Genomic DNA, 27,127 nt, shown 5'->3' on the forward strand with positions numbered 1-27,127 from the left:
AGTGATCCCAGAAGAACTATGAATAGGCAAGCATTGCTCCAAGTGTGTCTTGGAGGACTTTCCAGGGGAGCCAATGTGGTAGACCAGTTGTGTCATGAAATAGCATGACAGCCAACATCTAGGTGCTCGGTCCAGTTGTTAGCAAGCACTTTGAGTTGGAACCTAGGTCTTCCTTTAGCTCACTATTCATTCTGTCTTTGCAGCAAACCATTTGCAAACCACTTTTTAAAATTTTGGTTTAATATGGGGATAGGGAGGAAAGTTCCTTAGAATCCAGGAGTTAAGGATTGTCATGCTAAGGTGAATCAGTATTAAAGAGACAGGATACAATCATTTCACAAAAAAGATATATTTTCACTCATGACTATTTACAGTTTCATATTCAAAGAATATCATATAACTGATACCTTCTGCAGTGTTTTATGCTCTTCTTTTAAATGCCTCTATTTACATTTATATAACAGGGAATTAAACTAAGATGGTCAAATACCATGATATTAAACAACCAGCAATATAGCTATGTCTTCTTAAATTTGCTGATCAACATTAGCAATAGTTATCTTAATAATAAATTACCATTCATTTAAAAATCAGTAGTAATTTTAAACAATTCATAAATAAGTATTCTCTGTGCACTTTACACATTTAATATCCTGTGGACATTAAACGCTTGTATCTTGTTAATTTGCACATTATTACTTTATCAGACCATAAGCATTCCTAGCTGGACTGGAGAAGCTTCAGGTAATGCCCCAAGGTCTTCTGGATGGTTCTCACAGCTCGGCCTGCTTTACGGAGGGAGGTTCCAGTTTACGGGAGAGGGCAGTTAAAATCTGGTTGAACTTCTCATATCTCTCGGTCTGGTTGACTTCGGCACCCTTGCTGCCCCATAGCAATCGCATCTGAAATTCAGTCTTCAAAATTTCACTCATTTCTTCATCTGGTTGAAAATCTAATCAAAATAAAACAGGTAAGTTCAGTTCCGTCTCAAAGGGTGAAAAGTGAATGAAAGCCTTCCCTATTTTACAGTAGAACTAAATGAACATCCTCCTCAGAATTCTAAAAAAATGCTTCAGTTGAAAAATGAGGGACCTCCTCATTTGACCAGCTGTAAAGAATTCACAAGTCTGTGTCCCCAGCGAATGCTGGCTGGCACCTTGTCTGGATTTGTTCCTACCAACTTCACTTGCCATGTGATTCAACTATTTTAGCTGTAAAATTTGACTGATGCTAGTAAATTTATAGATACTTGGTTCAGCTTAGAAGGTTCCCTAGCACTTCCATGCAGCCAGTCTGTTAGACCACTGATGAGCCTTGCTGCTTTAGAAGACGCTAGAAGTGGGTCATGTGATACGTTGCGCAGAGTCGGGGCTCCTTCACTTTCCCTGATGGTTTCACATTGTTCTGTGTGTGGCATGTTAGCAATAACACATCCACTTAGTTGCTGATTAGTAGACATTTATAATTTATGAACATACCAAATTTTGTTAACCCATTCACTCACTGATGTACTGTGAGCAATGCCAACATATAAAAGCCCAAGTATGGATGTTCATTTCTCTATGATCATATGGTAATCCTGGTTTATTTTGAAAGAACTAGTATGAAGATTTCAGTGTCTTCATGCCTGGTGTTTTTCAATATTCTTCATTAGAAGTCTTTAAGCTTTTCTCCTAAGATACACATTTATCTGTATTTCCCCCAGTAGTATCTTGCCTTTTTATGTAATGTTTTCAAAAGCAAAAATTAAAATTCATGATTAATCAGTGTTTTGGTTAGGGTTTATACTTTTCTGCCTGCCAGGAGCACCATGAAATTCTTTTATGTATCCTAACAGGACCTTCTATAATTTAAAGGTGAAAGATATAAGAGCCAAGTGATTTCCTATATAGGTTAGCTTCATTAATTATATAACATCCAATGTCATATATACTAGGTAGTTTAATAGCTATTGAATTGTATACTTGAATTATTTGAGTCACATGCCACACCTGAGGACCTTGCATGAGTGCACATGTGTGTGAAAGTAAGGAGCCGTCTACTGTGTTTGTTTTTTCAGACAGTATCTTTTGCCTTCCTTGAATGCATCAAATAGGCTATCCTTGCTGCCAATGTCTCCATATACACTAACTATACCATGCCTGGCTTTTTCACGTGGATTCTGGAGATTGATGTCAGGTCCTCTGTTGAGTGAGCCATCTCCCTAGCCCCTGAAGATTCTGTGAGGAAAAAACAAGTATATGGTACCCACAAGGCAGAATCTAGTCCTAACGTATAGCTCTGAGGAAACAATATTCTTTCAATAGGCTTTTTTTTTTTTTTTCCCCTGTCCCTCACAGTACCTTGAAGGGTCTGCAAAATTACAAAATTAGAAGTCTTGGCTAAAGTTCTTTGGTCTAGCACTGGTCTAGCACTTGTTTTTTAAAGAGGCTTTCTTCCTTCATCTCTGCAGCCATCCTCCACAAGGTGACTCAGTTTCAGCCCCTCCGACCTCAGTGTGTTTGACCATTCTTCAGGTCACACTTTATACTAGTGCAGACTTAAGAAGGGGACTCCCCACTCTTCCTGAGCTCTCGCAGGATTTGGGGTTTTACTCTCTGGGTAGAATTCCTAACTCAACCCACCTGTTTTCCGGCAAAGGACTTTTGTGTTTTAATAATCAATAAAGGGCGCTGAGGAAATAGCTTACTTGATAGTTTAGTTTGCTTGAAGCCCTGGGTTTGATCTCCAGCGCCCATAAATCAGGTATGTGGCACATATAACCCTGTAACCCTGGCTCTTGGAAGGTGGCAGCAGAAAGATGAAGTTGTTTTTAGCAAATTTGAGGTTAGTCTGGGGTCTCTGGGACCCTGCCTCACACACAGTACAACTGTAACTAGAATTGCATGCTGCCCCTCTGAGCAAATCACTTTTCCTCAGTGTTCCATGGCTCTGCACTTGCCACTGTGTGCTGAGCTACCTGTTTAGATCCTCAGCACCTTGAGGATCAACCACTTAGCTCGATGCAGCACATACACCACACCTGTGATGAGTGTTTATCAGTCTGTCCGAGGAAGCTGCTTCCTTCTACAGAGTTCAGTTTACACAGCACTTTCCAGGATGTGGGGGACACTTGGAGCAGGGATAACTAGGAAGGGAGAGAAGAAGCACAGACATTGAAGGCAGTGACTACTGCCTTCCTAGATGCTAATGTGGACATTCTTCTTGACTCTGCTTTCTTTCATTTATCCTACCCCTAGATTGAAAGAACACAGGAGAAAAGAGATACAGGACACAGTTTGGGGATGGATTAGAACAATGATACAACAGTAAAGTGCTTGCTCTGTAAGTACAGGGGCCTGAATTCAGTCTCCACAAGGCACTTGAAAAAGCTTCTGACAGAGGAATAATACCCACGATACACAAAGAACTCAAAAAACAGAGTCCAGATGACAAATGACCCAATTTTAAAAAGTGCTATGGGGTTCTCAAGAGAAGAAACAAAAATGTTTACTATCCTTAGCAATTAGGAAAGTGCAAATTAAAACTACTTTTGCGATTCCATCTTACCCCATTACCTAGTCAGAATGGCTAAGATAAAACAAAAAAGCTTTGTGAAGGATTGTGAAACTCCTAATTCCTTGTTCTTCAACATTGGCAGAATTATAAACTGGTGCAGCAGCTTTGGAAATTAGTGTGAAGAATTCTCAAAAAACTAAAAGTAGATTGACCACATGATCCAGCTATACCACTCCTTATCCTCTGCCCAAAGTACTCTACTGGACAGCTCCTTCTTCAGCCGTCTTCAGTGTTCTCTATTCACAATGGACAGAGCTAGGAAATACTATTCTGAGGGGAGTAACCTAAAGACAAATGCCTCATGAAAAGAGGGTGCTATAAGGTGTAAGGGGAGGGCTTTATCCTGTCTGCCACCATGTTTCCAGTTAAAAGATACTAAGAATGATTGAAAAAGCTGTAGTAGAGAAACTGTTTATGTTAGCCTATGTATGTAATTTAAATGAAGTTATACCACTGGGGTAATAATGCTCCCCCAAAGAGCCATAGTCAGTCTGACAGAAACCCCAGTGCCAGTCATAGAAAACCCCTCTTTGAGTTTTTGGTCAAAGGGGTTCAAAAGACTCCCAGAACTTGAAGGTGAGACCCTGTTGCTAAAGATGCCACATATTTTTTTGTAGACATAGGACCTTGAGGGATTGAGCATGGATTGACTCTCCTAGCATCTGACGGCTATGAAAGCTCTCAAGGGAGAGGAGCAATTAAAATCCTACTCAGCTTTAAACCCTGTGAGACACAGCTATGACTATTAACAGCATCTCCAAGGGCTCAGAAGTGGCCCTTACGTCTTGGGGGTAACCAACAGCATCTACTTGGATTTGAGGCCCACTCAGGAGGAGGCAATTCAGGCCTGGTACTGTAAACCTAGCAAACTACTTGTGGCTGATGAGGTCAGGGGAGAGCATACTACCACTTCCCTAACCCAGCATAATTCCCAGCTGCATTCCAGACATTTACCTTAATCCCACAGATCGGTAGCTCTCCACAGCAGATGGAGACCGACCGTTGACAGTAATCTCCAAGCAGTCAAAATGCAGAGGACAATTTACTGTGTGAGCTGCCCATCTCCCACTTGGTAATCTACAACCCAGTCTCTATACCTAAGGCTCTGGGAACATCTAGGAAGAGGGTGTGGAAAGAGTGTCCCAGCCAGAGGACCAGGATACATGCTGTGAGGCCTGTCCTCTACATATGATAGGAGCTGCACCCATGAAATCTCAAAACTAGGACTAGATCTAAACTAGACTGATACAATGGCAACGCAAACTGACATCCGGAAGTGGATAGGGGGGATTTTTACAAGGCCCCACCCCTAGATGAAGTGCTTTAATGGCTGCTAAGTGAAGAATCAGTCCCCTCAAGGGACAAGCTCCCTGATATGCTATCTAATCCCAAGTGGTCATCCCTAAACACATGTACATATGAATAACACTAAGTGATCTCAGCAGGTGGTATTTGCAGGTTGTATAACAAAATGGTCTACCTGCACAGGGAGACAGGAAGTAAAGGTGTATGGTAGAAATTACATAATACAGTACTCATGAAATTCTTAATTTTTTTTTTTTTTTTTTTTAATGTGGCCATGGTCACCTGAGAGATGGCTCTGTGGTCTGGAATGCACACCATTGTTGTAGAGGACCTGAGTTTGGCTCCTAACACCTATGTTAGGTGGCCTACAACTGCCTGTAGCTTGCTCATCAGGATGATGCCTCTGGCCTCCCCTGCACCTTCACTCATACTATATACATACACATAAAATTAAAATTTTTTTACTATGCTTGCATCCTATGTCAGAGATAAAGGGATCCCTGGGACTTGTTGGCCAGCCAACTAGCCTTAATAGTTAAGTTCCATGCCGGTAAGAAACACTGACTCAAAATAAGTGGTGTATGGTGCCTGAAGACTTCTTAGGTTGAACTCTAGCCTCCACACAGGTGCTGTGTGTGTGTGCACGCAATGAAACCCATTTCTTTACACTTGTGTGTTCTTAGACATTATTGAAATAAGAAGTAATGACCAATGGCATAGGAAATGGAGTGTCCACACCTTAATTTCATCTCATTGGTCATTTTTCTGACTGAAGGCATTTATGCCCTTTCTTTTATTCCTTCATTCTAATCCCCACAGAGAGAGGATTCCAGAAACAAGTTCCTACCTGCCAGGATCCTCTCGGCATTCATCCTGTAGCTCTCCGAAGCCTCAGCCATGAACCTGGCTGTTGCCAAGTGGTTCAGCATAATTTCACAGCTCTCATCATTTTTTTCCCACATGTCAGTTCCTTCAAAAGTGACAGCCTGGCGCTCCATTAGGGTCACAAGAGGCATCAGCAGTGGGACTGACACACTGCTTGGTGGGACATATGTGGGCTCTGAGGGACAAGGAGGAAAGTTCCACATCATGTTCTGTTGACAGTTAATCACAGGCTGATAGTCTGTTTCATGTAGCAATTGCAGATCTGTACATGCCATGCCACTGTGTGATTTTAAGACTGGAGGAGCCAGCATCGCCCTCACCACATGCCCCACTTAAAGCCTCACAGTGGAACAGGGACTGCTTAAGGAACGGCCCCGGCTCACTCTGCCCTCCTGTGCTCACCTCTGCCTTCATGCAGGGCTTTGCTGAAGGGCTTCAGCTGCTTTTCGTAGAGGATGGCTGTCTGGGTGTAGTGGTGCCGCAGGGCAGTCCATGTTTTTTCTAACCTGGTGATCTGGAAGAAGCAAAGTCTGTTGTTTCAGAAAGCTTCGTTTTAAAAATTACCTTCCTGCTTAAGTTTTGGAATGGGTGATAGATGTGCATGGCAGTGTCAGAAACATCTGTGAGTTGAGAGAAAAATGAAACCCCTCTACCCTGTTCCGCGTGCTTCTGACGACCCATGCCACAGCTCTTATGTGCTTGCATGTGTGTGTCTTTACATACTTTGAAAAGTTAAAGACCTAGAAGTAACTGTAGTTATTTTTGTGTGAGAGTGGGCTCTCTTCCTACCTCAAGACTCAAGACTCCAAGAAACTTTTGGTAAGGGCACTTAATTTGTTCAGCGTCTTGTCACTCTTTTTAATGAAGGAAAGTATGTGCCAAGCATGCTCTGATTTCCAGGACACATGACTGCAGCCGTGTCCCTCGGTGGCAGGGACGGATGTTTATGAGCACCTGGCAGGATTTCAGAGATCATCTGGGTCTAGGAAACAGCCCAGATAAAGACCCAGCTGTGTTGATGTTGCTGGTCCGACCTAGCTGGCAGGACTCGACTCTACTCAAAGCTCTCCAAGCACTCACACAAGGCAAGACAACAGACCTCACTTCCCTCGAGGAGGCCCATTGTATTTGACACTCTTTTGAAAAGAAAAATCCAACATCTGTCAATGCAGACAAAGTCAGAGACCAGACCTGAAACATTCTGCAGAGACTTAGCGAGAGCTGGACATCTGTCTTAAGCAACTTGAGGAAGACACTTTGAGACTGTCTAGGACAGTGGTTCTCAACCTTCCTAATGCTTAAACCCTTAACACAGTCCTTCATGTTGTGGTGTCCCCCAACCATAACATTATTTTCATAACTGAATTTTGCTGCCGGTATACATGGTATATGTGACCCTTGTGAAAAGGGTCACGACCCACAGGCTGAGAACTGCTAGTGTAGGGATCCTCTGATATAAGTTCCTTAAATGCCTAGGTTTCCCCAGTATTGCCCAAACTGGTCACATTCCTGATGACCCAAATGGATGCAGCCACTGTTATGTCACACACTCGAGCATGGTGCCTTGTCCCGACTGGTTGGTCGGGAATATTGCTTGTTGGCGGGGCTAATTCTTGTTATTACACATCAAACATGAGATGTAGACTGTCAGCAGTTATCAGTGTTTTTATAAACAGAGCCAAAATAGTGGGGACAACACTCTGGCTGCCTCTAACCAAGGCAGCTTTCACTAAAACTCACTTTCTCTTTAGAGATTGGCTGGAGCAGTCAGCCATACATGGTGTAGGTGAACAGAACTCTGCATAGCACTGAATGCACACTTGTGTGGGAGGCCGCACAGAGCCAGCATCTCACCTGAGGCATCTCAAGGGCCTTCATGATGGCTGAGAAAGCGTAGAGGTCTCCCATGGCATCCTTCAGTTCCACTGCCACCTGGATGATCTTATTGAGGGTACCTGCTCGGTTCTCCAGAGTGCCCGTGCAGCCCAGAATGTCCACAGCGATGCCAATGGCCATGGTGCTGTGTCTAAATGGGAGAATACCAAGAGTCAGGCTCAGACCAACAAGACGAGACAATGGTCCCAATCATCCAGAAGCAGAGCCTGTTTGGAAAGCTGATCTCAGTAAAGCCCATCCCACACCAGGCAGAGAGTGCACCAGGGATTCAGGAAGTAAGACGCCCTTGGATGTGACCAGCTTTAACCCTGCACATGGGAGCATAAAGAGGATCTCAGAAGTGCATTACATGCTCCCTCCTACCATGAGTGGCCTAAAGAGATAGCAAGTCCCCCAACAAAAGGGTTGCTACCTCTGGGGAAGACTGGGCATCACTTAGTGAGGAATGGAAGAGAGAGAATGTGAGTATACTAGATCCAGGAAGATGTAATAGTACAGAGTGATTGGAGAGGTGGACAAAGGCTAAAGGACAGGCAAGAATGTGCTGTGTGATCAGACCCTAATAAAACAGCATCCACTCGCCCTACTCCATTCTCCACTTTCTCACCCTATACTACATGAGTCACTCAGGAGACTTTGGGATGACTTGTGCATGACAATGGGACCCTATGAACAGGGTCAGTCAGAGGCAGGAAGCTCTTTCTTTCCCTCTGTAAATCTAAACCCAGGAATTTACTGAGCTGGGTCAAAATGGTCTTAATTTTCTAGGCTACTATGCAATTGCTGGAGGTAAGTTTGTAGCTATGATTCCTAAATATCATGTGCCTTTGGAACTTCAGGGTCACAATGTTCTGAAAGCTCAGAGCCTGGGCTGTTTCTCCTTGATGAGTTCCTTTTGTGCCCAAGTCATTGGTCTCTTACCTTCTTGAGCAGAGAGTGGTAGTGATTCAGCTCATGCTCAGCCTTCCCAATTCCCCTAGTGCCTGCTAACTAAGTAATGAGCTCTGCTGTCTCCAAGTGTCTTTACATGTACATGCCTGTGTGTGTGTGTGTGTGTGAGAGAGAGAGAGAGAGAGAGAGAGAGAGAGAGAGAGAGAGTGTCCTCTGTAGCTCATGTCAGTGGCCAGCAGCTAGAGGTACTCACATGTTACCAGAAGGAAATGGTGTGGGTGTAGGTGTTGTGTGGGTGTGACTCAGTCTGTGGTTTATATGTCAATGGGCAGCAGCAGCTAGAGGTGGTCAAGGGTAGTTTTGTATTTGATTCAAGAGCAACAAAATGACATTGGGCAGTCCAGGATCCCCTCGACCTTGGCCCGTATTTTGTTAAGACATCATAACTAAACAAACTACCCCCTTGGCTCTTCAGGTAGCTCCCACAGCCAGAGATGGATAGGAAACAAATTAGGGTGCAAGGTTCTAGACAGTAGCAAAAAGAAATGTTGACAAGAGTTGAGGTCAGAAAGCAGGCAAGAGAGCGGCTCCGCAGCCGCTGGTCATGGCGTAGGCTCAGAGCTCAGGCCCCAGTACACCTCTCAGTGCCAGAAAGGAAAAACGTGGCAGTAGACCCACTAGGAAATGAGAGTGACTGCTCCACCCAGGCAACACCACAGGGGAAGTGAGATGTGCTGCTCTGCACGGGGAGAGAAGGGGGTTGGAACCGAGAAGTCTTGTCAGGAAAAACAGACAGCCTAGAAACTGGACATGGAATTCTCCACAGCCTTACACCACGAGCCCGCCTGAACAAAGTTGGCCGTGGGCACTTTCCGAATCATCTGTCCTGCTCCTGCCCACCTCTACCCCCTACCCCTGCTGTGAGCCTCTGCCTCACTCCCTCAAAGCCATCTGTTTTATTTAGTGTTGGTTTTCTTTGTGGAGACCGTGTCTCCATATACAGCCCAGGCTGGCCTGAACTCACAGTACAGACGACAGACTGGCCTAGAGATTGTGACCCTCTTGCCTCTGCTTCCCCAATGCTGGGACTAGGTAATCCCGCGCTCATCTTTGGGAAATGCAGCCTTTACTTCCCAGAGGCCAAAAGCTGCTAGCACATGTGGGTACCTACACTTAAGATTTTCATCTCTCAGTTGCATCTACCACCCATGTACGGTGGCCAGACCAGTCAGTGTTTGTGCACATTCCCTACACCACAGAAAACTCAACTGGTCATGGAAGCGGTAACAGTCATGGCTACTAGGAAATAGTTTGCACAATAGTGAGTGTGTGTAAAAGGCCAGCTTTTGTGATAATATGAAATCTAGTCTTGTGTTTGTCTTGAAACATCTCTCATCTCTAAGCATTTCATGTTCAAAGGCATGTTTTTGTTCTGTCTCTTGGTTTGGTTTGTTTGAGAGAAGGCTTTACTGTGTAGCCTGGGCTGGCTGGCCTTGTTCCTCCTGCCTCAGCCTCCCCTAAGGAGCTCAAAGTGTGGGAAATGCAGAGACAGCATGCCATGCTCACCTTTCTATAATGTCCAGACGCAGCTGGCGTCCATGAGGCAAGGTAATGAGTTCCAGTCCTGAGCTCGTACCCATGCTCCTCTTCATGTCTTCAGAGACTTCTAGTATCCTAGCAACCTGTCAGGAGCCAAGCAGAAATTCGATGGATCAGGAAGTGGGTTGTCCCCAGTGTTAATTTAGCATGAGGAAAGAAATATATTTCATGGAAATCCTGTGGCTTCGGAGAGAATGTGCTTGTATTTGAGTGACAACATAATAAAGTACATAATAAAGTATAAAACTGGGTGAGGGGCTGGGAAAATAGCTTGGTCCATAATAAGTGCTTGCTAAACAAACCTGAGAACTTGATTGCTAGTGCCCATGTAGAAAGCCAAGCATGATGGTGTGAGCTTAACCTTCAGCATGGAGGAGGAAGAGGTAGGTGGATCCCTGGGGCTCATCAGCTAGTCAGCTTAACCTAATTTGCAAGCCCAAGTCCATGTAAAAGACTGTCTCTTAAACAAGGTGGATAGCTCCTCAGGACAACAGAGGTTATCCTCTGACCTCTGCACATATGTACCCTATAAGTGTACTATTTCACACATGAACACACTGTTCTCTCGTGGGCAAAAGTCTGAGAGAAGTCCTAATGGTCTCTACAGCCTGCAGATCTGGCATGCATTCATGCCCAGCCAGGGAATTAATCATTAGTTCAAGTTTTGCCCCGGCACAGGCTGGATCCTGAAGGGACATTTTGCTGCCAACAGCAAGATTGTGTGTGTGTGTGTGTGTGTGTGTGTGTGTGTGTGTGTGTCCTACCAGTCTCCTCAGTGGAAAAGCAGAGTTCCAGCCACACTCCCCTCTGCTCTGGGCTTTGCCATTCATGTTCTGACAGCCACTGCTGGCTTCTATTGTCCTTAATTACGCCTCCCCCGGGTGCAGTAAGTGCACCTTACCGCTGGAATCCATTGCAAACATCTGTGGTGATTTGAAACCAACACACCCACATCTCTTCCAGAGAGGTTTCCTGAGAGGAAAACCTTCCCAACCCAATTCTTTTCATTGATTAAATGTGTCCTGTGAGTTTCTTATAGTGTGTTCTTTTTACCATCTTGTTTCTATTGTGCCTATTCACAGTTTAATGGAATGGGAGGTCAGACCTGACCATTCCTAGTTAGTGCACCTCATGCTGAAGCATGACAGTGGACTCAGCATGTCTCTACACTGGGGCCATGATAGCTCACTGCATTGTGACCCTGGGATTCAGTCGGACTAACCAGTCTAGACATGCTGCTGGCACAGGATGCATCCTGGACTTCATCTGGTGGGCTGGCCTCTATCATAATCACTCCAGGCACGCAAGCAGTGCAAAGATCTTCATGATATCTCTCTCACGCAAGCACGCACGCGCGTCTGTGAGATCGGCAGTTTTGAAACCTGACCCTCAGCCCTGGGGGATCAGTGTGAGGACCTGGCTGCCCAGGACAGTTTGCAGGCTTCATTCTCTGCTAACCACTGCAGTTTCAATTCACCTTTCCCGAGGGCTTTGCCACGGATTCAAATGACTATTTGAATACAAGTTGGGGATCCTTGGCCAGGTGGAAAGGGGCCAGTTCTGTCTGGATCATAGGAAAGAGAGTTCCACCTTGACCATAGCAAGGCATCCCATATGAAGGCCTTTCTTGAGTTTAGGCCATCATCCTGTCAGAGATTCTAAGCCCTGCACCTCTCTGAGGTGCTCGGTAACCCACACCTTCTATGTAACAAGACTGAAGGGCCCATCACTAACAGTTTTCTTCTGGAAGCTGGTAAGCATTCTGGGGACTCTGTTCTGAGAGCAAGAAGGCTCTATTGTGAGTGTAAGTCAGCCACCATCAGGTCCCTTTCCTGGAGTGCACATACTTTCCGGGGCCAAGCTAGAGGACCAGGAGATGTGGAACCCATACTGCAGGCCCAGGCTAAGTGCTCAGGGTTATAGAGGAGGAGCAGTGCTTACTGTGGGCTGACCCTCCCTTGGCAGGGTAGGATGGCACGCATGCCTCCCTCCATGGCTTCCAGGCCACTGCAGTGTACAGGAGCCCTGGTGGGTACCTGGCCTGGCCCTCTACTCAGCTAGCTACCAAGAGGCCTAAAGTGCAATCAGACCGCCAGGCCCAATCACCGGCTGTGCTGGCTCTGTTCATAGCTCTGAGGCCTCAGAGCTGCACCCACATACCCACGGGCTTGTCTCCCTAACTTGCTGGTAAAGTGCTATAACAGTAAGATTGTGCATGAACCCAGAAGAAACAAACACTGGGAAAGGCAGTCGGGCCCTTCCCGTCCCAACCCCCCCACCCCGGCTTCTTAGGTCCAGAAGGAACCCTATCTAGACCTCCCTTCCCGTCCCTCCCCACCCCTCCCACCCCGCCACCCCCGCTTCTTACGTCCAGAAGCGAGTCCTATCTAGACCTCTCTTCTCTCTTCCCATGGCTTTTGACAGAAATCCTGGCATGTGTGCCTCCTAGCCACCTGCAAGACACTTTCTGCCTTCACCTTGGCAGCTGGTCAGCCTTCTAAATTCATCTCTGCTGGCCCCTACCTCTAGCTTTAAGCTCTTGCCTAGGAAGTCCGCCTGTACAGAGCATCCCCAGCCCCGCTGTCCCCCCAAGTTCTTGTGTCACTTTCTCTCTTAAGCCATTCCCACCAGACACAGTGACATATTCAGTGAAGGCTGAATATGTAACTCTGGCCAACACTTAGTGCTTGCTCTGGCCAGGCGACATGCCTGGGGCTTCACATATATTAGCTCAGCCTTCACTGACCACCTGGGTGATGGCACGCCACTCCAGAACCGGAGAGAGAATGAGGGCCACACATGCAGCTAATGGACAGTGGCGGGGTTTGGACTCACCCTTAAAGGCCAAGTCTTAACTACTGGATTTCACTTCCACACCCAGAGACGAGGCAGAAGAGTGGCAGTGCTCTGCCAGGGTGACAAACAGTGGCTATCTGCAGTTGGGAGGGGCCCATAAGTTGGGGTGCTGGACACGGATGGTTCCAGCTTCCAGTGTGCTCAGAACCACCCACTGCCCTGATGCCCTTAATAAGCAGCTGGGCCTGAACTACCTGCTGGGCGGGGATGGGCACGTGGGACACAGATGCTGTTCCGTGGCTGCCTTTGGCTCCTGGGTGGCCCTATCTCGTTTCGCTGCTACACTTGAGGTGGGAAATAATTTTCCTGTGGGAAACACTGCCTGTGCCTGGTAGTTCTGGAGAAAAAGCAAGGGATGGATGGCAGAGGGAAATCCGAGGAGGTGAACGCAGCCTTGCCCGTGAGGCCGAGCAGTCTAGGCTGCTTTCTCCTTGCTTGCTGGCAACTCCCAGGAAACCTATCTTCCGGTGAAGCCGGAAGACAGACATGGGAGGAGGCCTGTCGAGAGGACATAATGCACAGGGCAGAAACGAGGGAGGGAGGGCCACATACTTGTCAGGTGACATCAGACTTGGACTCTCCTTTCTAGACTGTCAAAAGCAGTGGGAAGGTTCCAGACCTGTGAAGAGTGGGCAGGCATCTCCCCTTTTCTTCCTCATAGACACCCAAGGGCTCCTTGCCCCCGAGGAAAGGAGCCGTTCTGTACATACAGACCTCTGTGTGCACCAGGAGCCTCCTCCTGGGGGTTGAGGGTGGGCAAGCGGGCTCACACCAGGTGTGAATCTCACTCACCTCTGGCTTACTGGCATGGCGCTGAACACTCAGACCAACTGCTTTGCTGGGACAGTAACTCAACCTCTTGCCACAGGACACTAAGGCAAGGATCTATAATGGCAAATTATCTGGCCCCCTGTGTGCTCTGCCCAAGGACGCCCAGACAACGGAAGTCAACAAGTTCTGTTCTTTTGAGGCACTCCTGTTCCCTGGCTCTCCCCTTGGGGCCTGTTTAGCAGGGACACCTGCTCCTTCTACCGGCGTGGACGACCCCCTCAACCATGGGCACTGACTTAGGCTCATCAGCTAGCTACCCTTGCAGGCCTGGATTTAGGAAGAGAGCTTTTTCCTACCCAGGATAGCCAGCAGTTGTTTAGTGGTCCTCCAGATTATTTTAGGAATCATTTATCAGCTCCAGAGCTCCCCGGGGGATTGCTAGGAGATTAGATTTCCAGCCACGATGCCTGACACAGGAAGGAAAAATCCAGCTTGAACAAATCCTAACCTTTGAAGCTCATGGCCTTCTCCCAGCTGAATGAAATGAGACTTCAAATTTCACAGAGAGAGGCCTTACCTGTCACTCAAATGCCCAAGTATCAACTGCTGTATGCTGAGAAGGTGGGTTAAGCCCAAGATGCCCGTTGTCTAAGAGATACTGGGAGCTATGAACACTGCTCCTAAAACAAATGCCCCTATAGAAAGTGAAGATGATGGAAATGTGTCTCGATGTGGAATGAGAGTCACAGGCTTCAAAGTGTGTCTGTGTGTGATAAATAAGCATTATTTAGAAATCTAGTAGGCCTGGTATTCCACATCCCAAGGGTTGTCAGTGGTGCCCATTAGGAAACTGAGCTTTTTAAATTAGTTTTTAATTTCTCATTTTATGTGTATGGATGTTTTGCCTGCATGTGTGTCTGTATAATACATGTGCATCGGATGCCCACAGACACCAGAAGAGGGAGTCAGACCCCCTGGACCTGGAGTACATACGGTTATCAGCTGCCACGCGGGTGCTGGGAATCAGATCTGGGTCCTCTGGAAGATCAGCCAGTGCTCCTAACCCCTGAGCCATCTCCAGCCTACATTGAGATTTCTAATATATTCTCTCTGGCTCTCTGGCTCTCTGTCTGTCTCTCTCGTGTGTGTGTGTGTGTGTGTGTGTGTGTGTGTGTGTGTGTGTGTGCACGCGCGCGCGTGCCTGTACACATGATCAGAGGTCAACTTGCAGAAGGTCAACCATTAGGATTCTGGGTATTCAGATTACATCTTGGCAGCTAGCACATATACCTGCTGAGCCATCTCTCAAGGCCCAGGAAGTTGGACTTTGTAGGATTTTACCTTTTCTTCTAATCTTCATGTTACAATTTTTCTAACGTGAACAATTCTTGAAAACAAAAAATCCCACAAAGATCCAGTTGAAGGTGATTATCCTAGAGATCATGTCAGTAATAAAATAAATATGGCACAGAGGTAAGTACAGTGCTTTATAGAATAAAATAGCCAGGGCCCTGCAACTCTTGAAACCAGGCTTTCAGTTATATTCCTTTGCCCCCAGCTGTTCCCGTTCTAACAGGCCTGAGGGGAATTCTTAACTAAACTCCAGGCCTGAGGAGGAGGAGTTACAGGAGCTCCTGTCACCAGCAGGCTGGATGCAAGGGCAGGCCCGCCCTCTCTGTCCAAGGTGAAGTTTACCAGTTTCCTGCTGGGCAAAGGTTGTCCTGATGGCGGTTCCCACCCTGTAGGTAAATCTCCACACCTGCATTATCATCTGGCTTTTCCACATGACAAAGTGTCTAGGCACACCCCCTTATGAGCCTTCAGCTGTGGGAAGGGGCCAGCTACAGAACACTAACCTTGCAGTCCACACTCAGCATGTGCTGTGCGATGACCCTGGCATCGTTGTTGGTGAACACTTCTTTTGCACGCTTCAGCATGGCCGTTTCCAGGGGTTTGTTCTCTGGAGGAAGGAGTTTGGACTCGAAGTCGTTGGGTTTGAATGAAGACACCGTTTCCGTGAGAGGCGGCACAAACGTCGACTCTTCCTCCTGACCCTCATCCATCTGTGCTGCCAGTGGATCCCAGGGTCTTGCTCGGTCATCCCCATCCAGGATCAAGTAGTTGATGCCAGAGTTGCGGGGACCTGACGCCCCATTCTGTTTGGCTGTCAGCAGCTGCTCGTGGCTGCCGTGGGCCGGGTTCAGTTCACAGTAGTTGGCCTCTGAGTTGAGCCAGGCAGACGGAGACGGGGGAACCTTGAGGAGGGGCACCTTGCAGGGCTTTGGGGGTGGCTTGGGGCACAGCTGGCTGTCTGACCCCCGCAATGCCTCCCCTGCCCTAGTGTCTGCAGAGAACCGCCGTACCAGCGCCGGACTCAGAGTGGGCTCGCTGCCAGTCCTGAACACGGGAGAGCTGGGGCTAGGGCTCGTGTCCATACCTGAAGATTGAGGGGGCAGCTTGCAGCCTGTGGAGGAGAAGAGAAGGTCAGAGAGTGCTCAGCTGTCCCGAGAGCAGAGAACGAAAGGGGAGCGACAGCTCCCAGGTCTCCTTCTGTGCCCTTGGGTTCCCCTCTGCCACAAAAGAAAACAACGGTGACTTTCTCACAGCAGGTCTGGTCTGTGGCAGTCTAGAACACTGAAGGCTCCACCAGCTCCACCTCACTCTAGGAAAGAGATTCTAAACCCCAGGGGCAGGGCTGTAACACCATTTTATGGTCATAGCAGGTTGGGACAGTCAGAACGGGAAACGTGTCTTGGGCAGTGAACAACACGATCCTGCACTAAGAAACAGAAGTCTCCAGCCCAGAGCATTAAGGGCTCTGAGTCACTCTCAAAGCGGGGTTGATGATCTCAGTCAGCAAGGACAATAGGCAGACACACAGCAACAGTTTACAAAGGGGCACTAGGGAAAATCACTGTGGTCCCACAGAAGGAATGGAAAAGCATCCCACTAACACGGACTGCTTATGGCTTTCCCACACCCCACCACTCCCCTGGTCAGGAGTCTAGTGTGGAGAAGCAGCAAGGTGTTGGTAGCCAAGGGCTCTGTCAGCAGCTGAGCCACTGCTGCACAGGGTGGGGGTGGGGAGCACTGAGGAGTGGGCTCTCTCATGATGCCCACCGCTTATCTAAAGGGTTTGAAGTGTAAAAGGCCTGGGCGTGAATGCTAAGAGGCCCTCTTACTTAATATGCCAGCTCCTCGGTTTCCTCAACTGCAAAATACCTGTCCACTGGGACTAGTTGTGGAACTTAAATCTCTGCATGATAATGCATTGAGCCAGCTCAGTGTGCTACAACCAGACAGCTCTGCAAACCTCCCTTCCAGGCTGCAGGCATGGAGTCTTCAAAGCCAAGTGGCATGTTCAGGCAGGAAAAGCCGGACGGTGACCAGGGCCATACTACTGACACCCCCTTCCCTGAGACTCCCACACACCTACCTATCGGCAGGTGACTCTCCGACTGGTGGGCTTTGAGGACTAAGGCCCTCCTGTCCTGCACGTGATCCAGGCAGGCGGGCTGGCTGCCACTCTTCTCTTTATTCCTGAAGCCAAAGACGAGGCACAAATGTGTCATTAAGTAGTAAAACCTTTGTTAGGCAACGTCATGGAAAGGTAAGACAACTTCCAGAATGAGCGCGGAGCATACCCTAACACTAAAGGAATGGCCACAGAGGAGGAAGAGCTGATGGGGTGTGCCGAGTCCCCAGGGCCAAGGCAGCTAAGTCCTAGGAGGCCTCCTCAACCCTTCCATCCTGTTGAACAGAGCAGGATGAATGGGGTCACGATCCTCTGGGGGTAGTGAGGAGGAATCTGATGACCGGGAATGTGTACTTTTTAAAAAGCTTAAAATGACTCTCATTCCCTAGGGGAATGACTTATTTAACTAACATGACTTTTCCACGATGGATCAATGTCAGCTGGGAGGAAGCTGGAGGCCACTCCATGTCTATGCACACACAGATCAGCACTCCCGCCTCCGAAATCATCTGCAGATCCCAGGGGCTGGCTGTCATGCCTGTCTTCCTGGCTGTGCTCGGAGCACCCACAGATGACCTCTAACTGCTGAGTTAGAAGCCAAGTAGCATGCGTGGTCACCACATGGCAACTGGGAGGCGCAGGACACAAGCACACAGGGCAAGGCGGAGGGGAACTTGAAACACTTTTACCACCACTCCCTCTGTCCTTTCGCACCAAATTGGAGCTTGTTCTAATTACAGCCACCAGGAGACTGGATTCTCTCGACAGGGGAAGAGATACGCAGGACCTTTGAGGCTGGGGCATATCCCCCACCCCTCCCCCACCCCTCCCCCGCCCCAGCATAAATCATTCTCACACAAACCAGATCTTCCCTACCTTCCAGCAACCTCTCACAGATAAGTAAGTCAAGACAGGGCAAATTCCAAACAGAAATGATAACTGAATCGTGTCCGCCATGATCAACGATCAACCGGCCAGATCAAGGGGTCCAGAGCAGCTGGACACGTGGAATGTAACCTGCCTGGGAATGCACACCTTTGCCCAGGGCCTGAGGCTGCCAGCCAAGAAACATGCCCAATGTCGCAGCAGGTGACAGTGGGCCAAAGCTCACATGGGGAAGCCACTGGAGGGCACAGGGTAGGGTGACAAGCCCATTAAGGCCACTGGCCATATTCAGGTCACCCTCCCTCTGCCTGGGGTGTGTGGGCTGCTGCCTGTAGGTAGCTGTACCAGAGCTTCTACATTCCAGAGACCAATCAGAACAGCATCTCCGCTATCGTCCCTGCCTCCCTGCTTACACCTAGATCTGACTTTTGCCTCCCCTGCAGATAATAAAAGCTACCCAGAACGATAGTGTTTACTGTAACTATAACACTGTCCATTTCCTACACCATTTAACACTTGCAAGTTCCATGCTTCCAGAGGGAGAAAGGGTATCCCAGAGAAGTTAAGGTCTCTGCCCAGGGATGTGCAGCTAGCCACATGGAGCCAGCCGGGAGCCACAGGTTCTGAGTCAGATGCTGACTAATATGAACACAGCTGTAATTTATGTTACTCACATAGTCCTGTGTTTTGTGAGGGAGGCGGTTTGCCGTAAAGAAATTATAGTTTACATTTTCTACTGGCCCAGACAGAAGAGCACAGAGGAGGATGAACACGTTCACTTATGTATGGGAGCTCAGAAGCCAGGAGTGGGGGGCAGGGCCGCTGCATACGATGGGGTCAGCCTACATCTCTCAGCTTCTCCCCTCGGCCCCTCCGTCCCTCCGCCCCCTCTGACAATTAGATGTATGAAGGGTTCTCAGCTCTGGAAAGCCAGATCTATGCAAATATAGCATTCACCTCTCAGCCCCTTCCTGCCCGACTCTCTGAATGTTTCTGCATTCCTGGGGCCACAGAGTGCAGTTTCCTCCCTCTACACCTCCCCTTCAAATCCTATCTGTTCCCTCCAGGTCAGTCCCATTCCACACTACCAGTGCCTAGTGCGAGTCCTCAACAGTGACCCCTGCTGGATGCTGACACCAGCATGTCCAGTCGCTGCTCAGATCAAATGCCTTTTTCCTCCAAGGTTCGCCTCTCTCCCATAGTCACCGGTGCATTGCCTAGGTGGTCTTCTCAGCCTCCCTCCAATCCCAAAGACCCCAGAGGCCTAGCTTCTAGCTCTTTCTCTTGCTTTCAGCCTGGTTCCCTCCTGAAATCCTGACTGGCTTTCTTGCTTCATTCGGTCTCTCTCCTCAGTCTATGCCTCCCACTACCCAGTTCTGCTTTAGGATTTGTTCACCATACCGAGATTTTGTAACCCCTAGCCTAGGACAGAAGCTCCCACCACTGGCTAGGATTTTCCCCCATCCCATCTCCCCCGTGCATAGAGGCTCTGTTTCAGACTGACCAATCAACGCGCCAGGCTCCTCTGGCCCTTGACTACCTCCCATGTCCCCCAAACATCCCCTTGCCTCCAGATCGGTCTGCCCCCTGCTCAGCCCCTGTGCCCTTTGTTGCTGCTTTTGTTTTTAAAGTAGGGTGTCATTCTGTAATCTAGGAAGGCCTTGAACTTGGGGCAATCTCCCCATTTCAGCCTCAAAGCACGGAGGCATGCTTTACACACCCGGTTCTGCCATTAGCTTTTGATGAACTTTAACTGGGAACTAACTAATCACGCACACCTTGAAACAACTCTCCACTCACAGTGAGTGTAGCAATATTCTCTACACCCCTTGGCCTAAGCTCGGCCCCCAGCACCCCTTGGACCTACCTGAGCAGGTTTCCCCGGGGCAAGCTGTGTTCCCGAGCCTGGATGCTCCCTGAGGTGAGGCTCAACCTCTTAGCCATATCTGGCCTTCCATCAGTAAAGCTGGCCTCCCGGCAGAAGCCCGGGGAAGTGCCATAACGCTCCTCCAGACACCAGAGGGGCACTGTCCTGTTGATGGGCTGGAATATGATGGCGCCGCTCTGCTGGGAGATGGGCCGCCGGTTGCCCACGTAGCAGCGCACCAAACCAGGGATGGAGTCAAAGCTCTCCATCTCAAATTGATACTGTACACGGCTGTAGGCCTCACTGAGCCGCAGAACAGTCCGGTTGATCTTAAAGTGCTGAGCGAGGTTCTTCCACTGACAGGTCAGGACAAAGTTTCCCGGGCTAGACAGGGAGTCTCGAACCAGGAAGTCACCGTCTCGCTGCACGAGGTTTTCAGATACCTGTAGACAGAATGGTGAATGAGGAACAAGAGCGGCAAACATATCCTCTCAAGAGCTTAGCAGAAGTCACTGCTGCTGTGCCTCTTCTTTCTATGTGAGCACATGTGTGAGCATCAGTGTAGAGACCAGAGATAAGCCAGGTGTCACTATCTGCCGTCTCATTGCATTTGTTACCACACCTGCCTTCCTTTTTACTTCTCTCTCTGCTCTCCCTCCCCCTTCCTCCCTCCCTCCCTCCCTCCCTCCCTCCCTCTCTCTCTCCCTCTCTCTCTTTTTGTATGTGTGTTCTGGGGATTGGTCCTTGTGCTTACAAGATGACCATTTTACCAACTGAGCCACCTCCTAGCATTCCTTCTGTTGTCAGAGCTTTAGTTTGTCTAAGGTCACACTCAAGAGCTATTTACTAGCTGGGTATGGCCATGTGCAGCCGTAATCCCAGTGCTCAGGAGACTAAAACAGGGCTGTCAGTTTGAGGCCAGCCTGGGATGCATAATAATATGTTTGAGGTCAGCCCTCTCTCAAAAACAAAACACCAAACTATTTATTGACTATCCTCTCCATGCCCAGCGCCTCTGCAGGCTCAGGGGACACAGTGCTGACTAAGCACTTTTTCGGGGGCTTTCTATGTTTAGTGTAGCCACACTCCTCTTAGGACAGTCACTGGTATGTGTCAGATGCTATGAAGGAAAAGAAAGCTTTGGATGTGAGACGGGGCTTGGGAGGGTTATTTTTCAAATGAGGTGGTCAGGAAGATGTCACAAGAGCATGACATTAACACAGACTTGAAGAATGTAAAACAGCAGTAAGAAATGAGACTGTGTTCTCTGTGGGTCTGACTTTCCTTCCAGCCAGTGAAGAGGAGAGGCCCAAGAGGCTGTTTTGGTGCCTAGACATCCTCCTGAGATTCCTGTCTGAAGCAGGATGAGGTCAGGGAGGACGTGGTGACATGCTAGGAGGCTAGGAAAAAGTCACTTGCGGTCCCCTCATCTCACAAGGTTATTGGGAAGATAACACATGTGCATATGTAAAACACTGTACAATAACACAATGGATACCCCCAAATAGGAAACCGCTACTATGGTGATGTTTTCAGTAAAGTCCTATACCGTGTCAGTCATTTCAAAACCTGACCACCTAGGTTTGTTTTCTGCCCCAGATGTGTGACTAGAAAAAGTCCATAAGCTCTTCGTGGCTCAGTTACATCATTTATAAGATATAGATAATGTTATTGCTTATAGAGTGGCTGAAGTTTCAAAGGTTTAGAATGTTGGCACACTGTTATCATTGCTGTGGAGTTTCAGTTACCCAGTCCAGGATGATGCCTTACTGAGAGTCACCCTCCTGGCACACTAGAAGACAGCAGTGATGGCAATTTTTTTTTCTAGGATATTCTAGCATCCAAGTGATGCTATGCTTCTGGTAGCTCAGAATAGTATGCTACCATGGTTACTTTAAAATTGCATCTTTGCCTTAAAATACATCTTCACGCAGAAATTCCATTTCCCAGAATTGAGCCAGTAGAAAGAATTATAGGTCTGAACATGGTAGTTATCTTACAGGATGTTGGTCAGACTGCTAGGAACATTCTAAGTACCCAATAAATTGTGATGCATGTGTATGATGGACATATACTCAGTGTGCGCTGGTGCAGGAGGATATTTTACAGCTGGAGTGAATTCCCAGGGCACATCATTAAGTGAAGAAAGTGGGCTGTAGAAAGCAGTAAGATCTCCTACTCGATTGAGGAGGTCTGGAGAGATGTACACCAAAATATTCACAAAGACTATCTCCAGAGGGATAAGAGTTGAATTTTCTTTTCTCTTATCTATATTTTCTACAATCAATTTTTTAAGTTTTATTTATTTTTATTTTATGTGCATTGGTGCTTTGTCATGGGTGTTGGGTCTCCTGGAACTGGAGTCGCAGATAGCTGTGAGCTACCATTTGAGTGCTGGGGGTTGAACCAGGTCTGGAAGAGTGGTCTCTTAACCATTAAGCCATCTCTCTAGCCCCCCTCTACAATCAATTTTAAGACTATCCACATTCACAAAACTACCAAGATCAGATTAAGAATTATTTCTTTGATAGTGTTAAGAAATTTGGGGCTAATCTGGGCAGTGGTGGTGCACACCTTTAATCCCAGCATTCAGGTTCCACCAATTCTCCTTAGACTTGGACATCCGTTTCCTGTTCTGTTGTCCTTGGTAAATGACTGGCCAGATTATGTTTATAATAAAAACCCATGGGTAACTGTACACCCCAAATCTTCTGACTAACTGTATTTCCTTCAGTTCTTTTGTTTGTTTTTGTTTTTTGAGACAGGGTTTCTCTGTGTAGCTCTGGAGCCTGTCCTGGCACTCACTCTGTAGACCAGGCTGGCCTCGAACTCATAGAGATCTGCCAACCTCTGCCTCCCAAGTGCTGGGATTAAAGGTTGTGCCACCACCACCTGGCTTCTTCAATTCCTATACTATTAAATAAAAACGTTGTTGATGACAACCACATGAAAGATACCCTGACCATGAAGCTGTGAGCCCTGGGATAATCCTTCTTCTTCCCCATCCTTGGGTCATAGGATCCAGTAGAGAGAAAACAGAGTCAGGAGCAGGGCCAGCTTTGTCAGTCTGTGCCACCTGCCTGGTCATCTGAGATAAGTCACTGCCTTTAAGAAAGGGTCCAAATGGTAGGAAGTTCTAGCCACTGGCCCAGATCTTAATTATCTGAACCCTGCCATCCACATACTTCCGGCAGTGCTGCAGCCTCCTGCCCACACACTGTTGGCTCTCCCCCAAGGTCTCTTTAGAGACAGGTCTAAGTTAAGTCACTTTACAGTACTAGTTTGCAATCTGTGAGCTGGACCCAACAGCATCATCAGTATGATATTGCCTGAGGGGAATAGAACACATACCTGTCGGGGGATCCGGCCGTGGTACCAGGCATGGCTCCGTAGGTCCTCGCTGTTCAGCAGGAGCTCCTCCTCCAGGTCCTTTTTCAGCCTCTCAGGGGTCCGGTCCATGATGTGCCTCTCCTTGGAGAACTGCAACACAGGGTCCACAGTGACCTCACCTTCCCCCGGCCGGGCCAGGCCATGTCAGCCAGAGATGACTGCCATCTCCATGGTCCCTTGCTTTGGGACCAAACCAGTGCAGACCCAAAGCTGCATTCAAGAAGGGAACTGGAGACGGATTCCAATTAGCTGTGACCTTTTGCTTCCCCCGCTGCAGGTACAGAAAAAAATCTTCACCTGTGCATGGAGCTCTGGCAGGGAAATCCACTCACAAAGCAATGAGCTGAGCAAGGGGTGTAAGGGATACCGGAACACAGCTCGGCGGCTCTCTTCCTATGGGAGCTTCCTCGGTCTCTTTTATAACTGCCCTAACATGGAGCTGGGAAGGACAGCAGTTCCCCAGTGGCCTTTGACCCTGGGGCCTCAGGGCCAGTATAGCCCAAAGCACGGTCCTTGAGACTGGTAGCAAAGGCTTTGGATTTTCTTTTCATTCTTTTCTTTTTTTTTTTTTTTTTTTTTTTTTTTTTTACATTTATTTTTATTCTTTGCTGTAGGCAAACCCCAAGTCAAGAATTAGGTTACCTTATAAAAGTTTTTAAGCAGATGGAGCAGTTTTATGACCCTTAAATCTAATAATGGATGTCTGGGTTATACATAACCTTTAAAATAACTTTTAAAAATGTCTTTTCTAAAAGCTTGTATTCATTTTATTTGTATAGGTGTTTTGTCTGCATATATATATATATATATATATATATATATATATATACATATATACAGACACATATATAACAATTGGAGGTCAGGAGAGGGCATCAGATCCTCTGGAACTGGAGTTATGGATGGTTATGAGCTGTCATGTAGGTAGGCGCTGGATCCTCTCAACAACTGAGCCATCTTTCCAGCCGAGTTGCAGATAACTCTTTTGTGTATGTTATATGTATATGAATGTTTGAGTTTGCATGTGGATGGATGCACACATGTGCCTGTGGTTTCCTGAAGTTGACATTGGGCATCTTCCTCGTTTGAGTTCCACCTCATCACATATTGAGGCAGGGTCTCTGGCCGAACCCAGAGTTCACTATTTTGGCTCATCTGGCTAGCCAGCTGGCTCCAAGAATCCCCAGTCTCTACCTTCCATACTGGTCACTATGCCCAACCTGTTTTTGTGAAGTTCTGACGATTCAAACTCTGGTCCCCATGCCTGTGTGACAAGAGCATTGCCCACTAAGCCATCTCCCCAGTCCCTGCCCCCTATTTTGGACACAGGGTCTTGCTGTTTCTATAGCCTTGGCTTGAATTAATAACCTTGCCTTAGCCTCTCAAGTGCTGGGGTTACAGGTATATGAGTACAGTGTGCTGGCTTTTTTTTTTTTTTTTTTTTTTTTTTATCAGCTTGACACACACTATAGTCATCTGAGAGAAGAGAGCTGCAACCAAAAACACAAGCCTCCATAAGACTGGGCTATAGGCAAGCCTGCAGGGCATATCCTTAATTAGTGACTGATGTGATTAGGCTATTATGGGTGGTGCCACCTCTGGACAGGTGGTCCTGGGTTTTACAAGAAAGCAGGCTGAGCAAGCCATGATGAGCAAGCCGGTAGGCAGCTCCCCTCCATGGCCTCTGCATCAGCTCCTGCCTCCAGGCTCCTGCCCTGTTTGAGTTCCTGTCAGTGAGGGGCTATCACCTAGAATTCTAAGCTGAAACAAACCCTTTCCTCCTCAAGTTACCTTAGACATGGTGTTTCATTGCAGCGATAGAAACCTTAGCTAAGACACCCAGCTTGAATAACAGTTTATTGTTAAGTGAAAAACAGGTTCTGCACCACAAACAGCTTCTTGAGAGCGTTGCATAGCAATGGCAGCAGAGTTTCAAGGTGGTGACAATGGTGACAGCTTGGATTTAGAATCACTCCCGATTATGCAAGCACACAAAATGTGACTCCTCCTGAGCTTGGGGTCCACTCCCCTGAAGCTTCTATGGGAAGGAAAGGCCAGGTCCCTGGGCTTCTATTTCCCCAGCTTGCTATCCAGATGCCTCAAAACAACACAGATTTACTCCTCACACACTGCTTAACAAGGAAAGATTTCCTCAAACAGTCCCCCCACCAAGCAAAGCAAAATCAACTTCAGGGTTAGCTGTGCGTACAGCCCTTCATGGTGCTGGCTAGTGAGATGGGTGGGGGGGGGGGTGGGGGGTGCGGGGTAGGGGGTGGATTTCTGGGTGGATCTCCACTTCTCTTCCCGACATCTTCCTCTCGGGACAGTGGGACAGGCATTCAAAGGTGGTTCTGTTCATTCAGTTTGTTTGAGACAGGGTCTCACCCTGTAACCCAGACTGGCCTAGAACTCACTACGCAATCCAGGCTGACCTCTGCATCACACAATGTTTTTGCTTCTTTCTCTACAGTGCTGGGATTAGAGGTGTGAGCCACTGTGCCTAGTGAGGGACAGTTGGGAATGGAATTTACATCAAAGATGAGCAAGGCTGGCTGTCAATGCATTTGTGAGCTTCGCACAGCAGTGTTCGGGCCCTGGCAGCTCCTGGCATTGATTATGCAAAGCTGCATCTGAAGACTCATGTATAGATGGCAAGCTGTCAACTGACGGCTGTCTATCATCTGTCTTAGCTCCTGCTAAAGTCTAAGTTTCATCGGAAAGGAACTCTGTCAACCTTTTCCCCACAGCAGGGCCTCAGGCAGGGCCTGAACACCTCAAGAACTCAGTAATGCCTCAGGAACAAACATCCCAGAATCAGGCTTCCGAGGCTTTTCTTGGTTGTGGGTATTTTTCTCTTCTCCCAAGTCATCTGCGGTTTTATTTTACCTGTACACACCTCCAGTCAGCTCAAAGATGATGTTCTCCCTGTCTTTTATAAAATGCTGCACTGAGGTCTCGCCAAGGAAGATTGAGTTGCGGAGTTAAAGAGACCTCTAGGGTACGGTGTGAGAGCCAGCACCCCAACAATAGCATAGGCCATGAGAGGGAAGCCACAGCTAGAAACAACAGCATAGAAGACTGGAACAAAGCTGGGACACTGATACCCGTGGGCCCGCACACCAACCTGAGGACAACTGATCCCCAGGTTTTACTGTGAAGCCTTAGGAAGCCAATGATTTGGGTGCAGGGTTCCCTCAGGGTGGCTGACCTGAAGCCTAACCCACATTGTGAACCCGATCACTCTTTAGTCACCGTGACAGGCAGTCTCGCTTAAGCCCCTGGGCTGTACCCTGGACCTACTTCCAGGTTTGGGGTGAGACCGCGGAGAAGATCTAAATATGTACAGCCAACTCTATTTGTAGGTTTTATTTGCTCACACCCAAAATGCTATTTCCCTGTCTGCTGTTGCGCTCTCCTCACCGGGGCCCCAACACCCCGCCCACCGCCCCGCCCCCTACCCTTCCCGGCATTGGCTACAATGTGAATTAGCCTTTAAAGCATTTTGCACTCTTCCTTGCTACCCAAGCTATGAATTCAGCTGGCTCTCGTGTGACTTTTGTCCTGATTCCTTAGAGGAAAATCCATAATTACTGCTCTTGGCGTCTATGCTCACAAACAGGCTGTCATAGCGTGCTACAGGAGTCGGGGGAGTCAAGGTGCCACCCAGAGAGGCGAGAAAAGGAGAGGGTTCACACGAACCCTCGCTAATAACTGAGGTGGAGACCAGACTTTAAAACACAGGTCATACA

At 47.9% G+C, this 27,127-nt stretch overlaps 1 protein-coding gene across 3 annotated transcripts in view; it reads right to left on the reverse strand.

The window, feature by feature from the left end:
- Positions 1–333: 333 nt before the first annotated feature.
- Positions 334–27,127, reverse strand: part of Bcar3 (BCAR3 adaptor protein, NSP family member) — a 109,409-nt gene continuing 82,615 nt past the window's right edge. For 2 of the 3 annotated variants that reach the window (XM_051185576.1, XM_051185575.1), the window contains 9 exons: positions 23,340–23,468; positions 19,989–20,431; positions 17,198–17,301; positions 15,618–16,225; positions 10,102–10,217; positions 7,603–7,774; positions 6,151–6,262; positions 5,711–5,923; positions 334–952 (listed from right to left, as the gene is read on the reverse strand). In XM_051185576.1, coding sequence (XP_051041533.1) covers positions 774–952; positions 5,711–5,923; positions 6,151–6,262; positions 7,603–7,774; positions 10,102–10,217; positions 15,618–16,225; positions 17,198–17,301; positions 19,989–20,431; positions 23,340–23,468 — 2,076 coding nt within the window. In that variant the 3' untranslated portion in view covers positions 334–773. Of the gene's footprint in view, positions 953–5,710; positions 5,924–6,150; positions 6,263–7,602; positions 7,775–10,101; positions 10,218–15,617; positions 16,226–17,197; positions 17,302–19,988; positions 20,432–23,339; positions 23,469–23,675; positions 23,743–27,127 lie in introns of those variants that run through there. The other variant, XM_051185577.1, reaches the window with a different exon arrangement.

The sequence above is a fragment of the Phodopus roborovskii genome, unplaced genomic scaffold, assembly GCF_943737965.1.
Source record: "Phodopus roborovskii unplaced genomic scaffold, PHOROB, whole genome shotgun sequence".
NCBI lineage: Eukaryota > Metazoa > Chordata > Mammalia > Rodentia > Cricetidae > Phodopus > Phodopus roborovskii.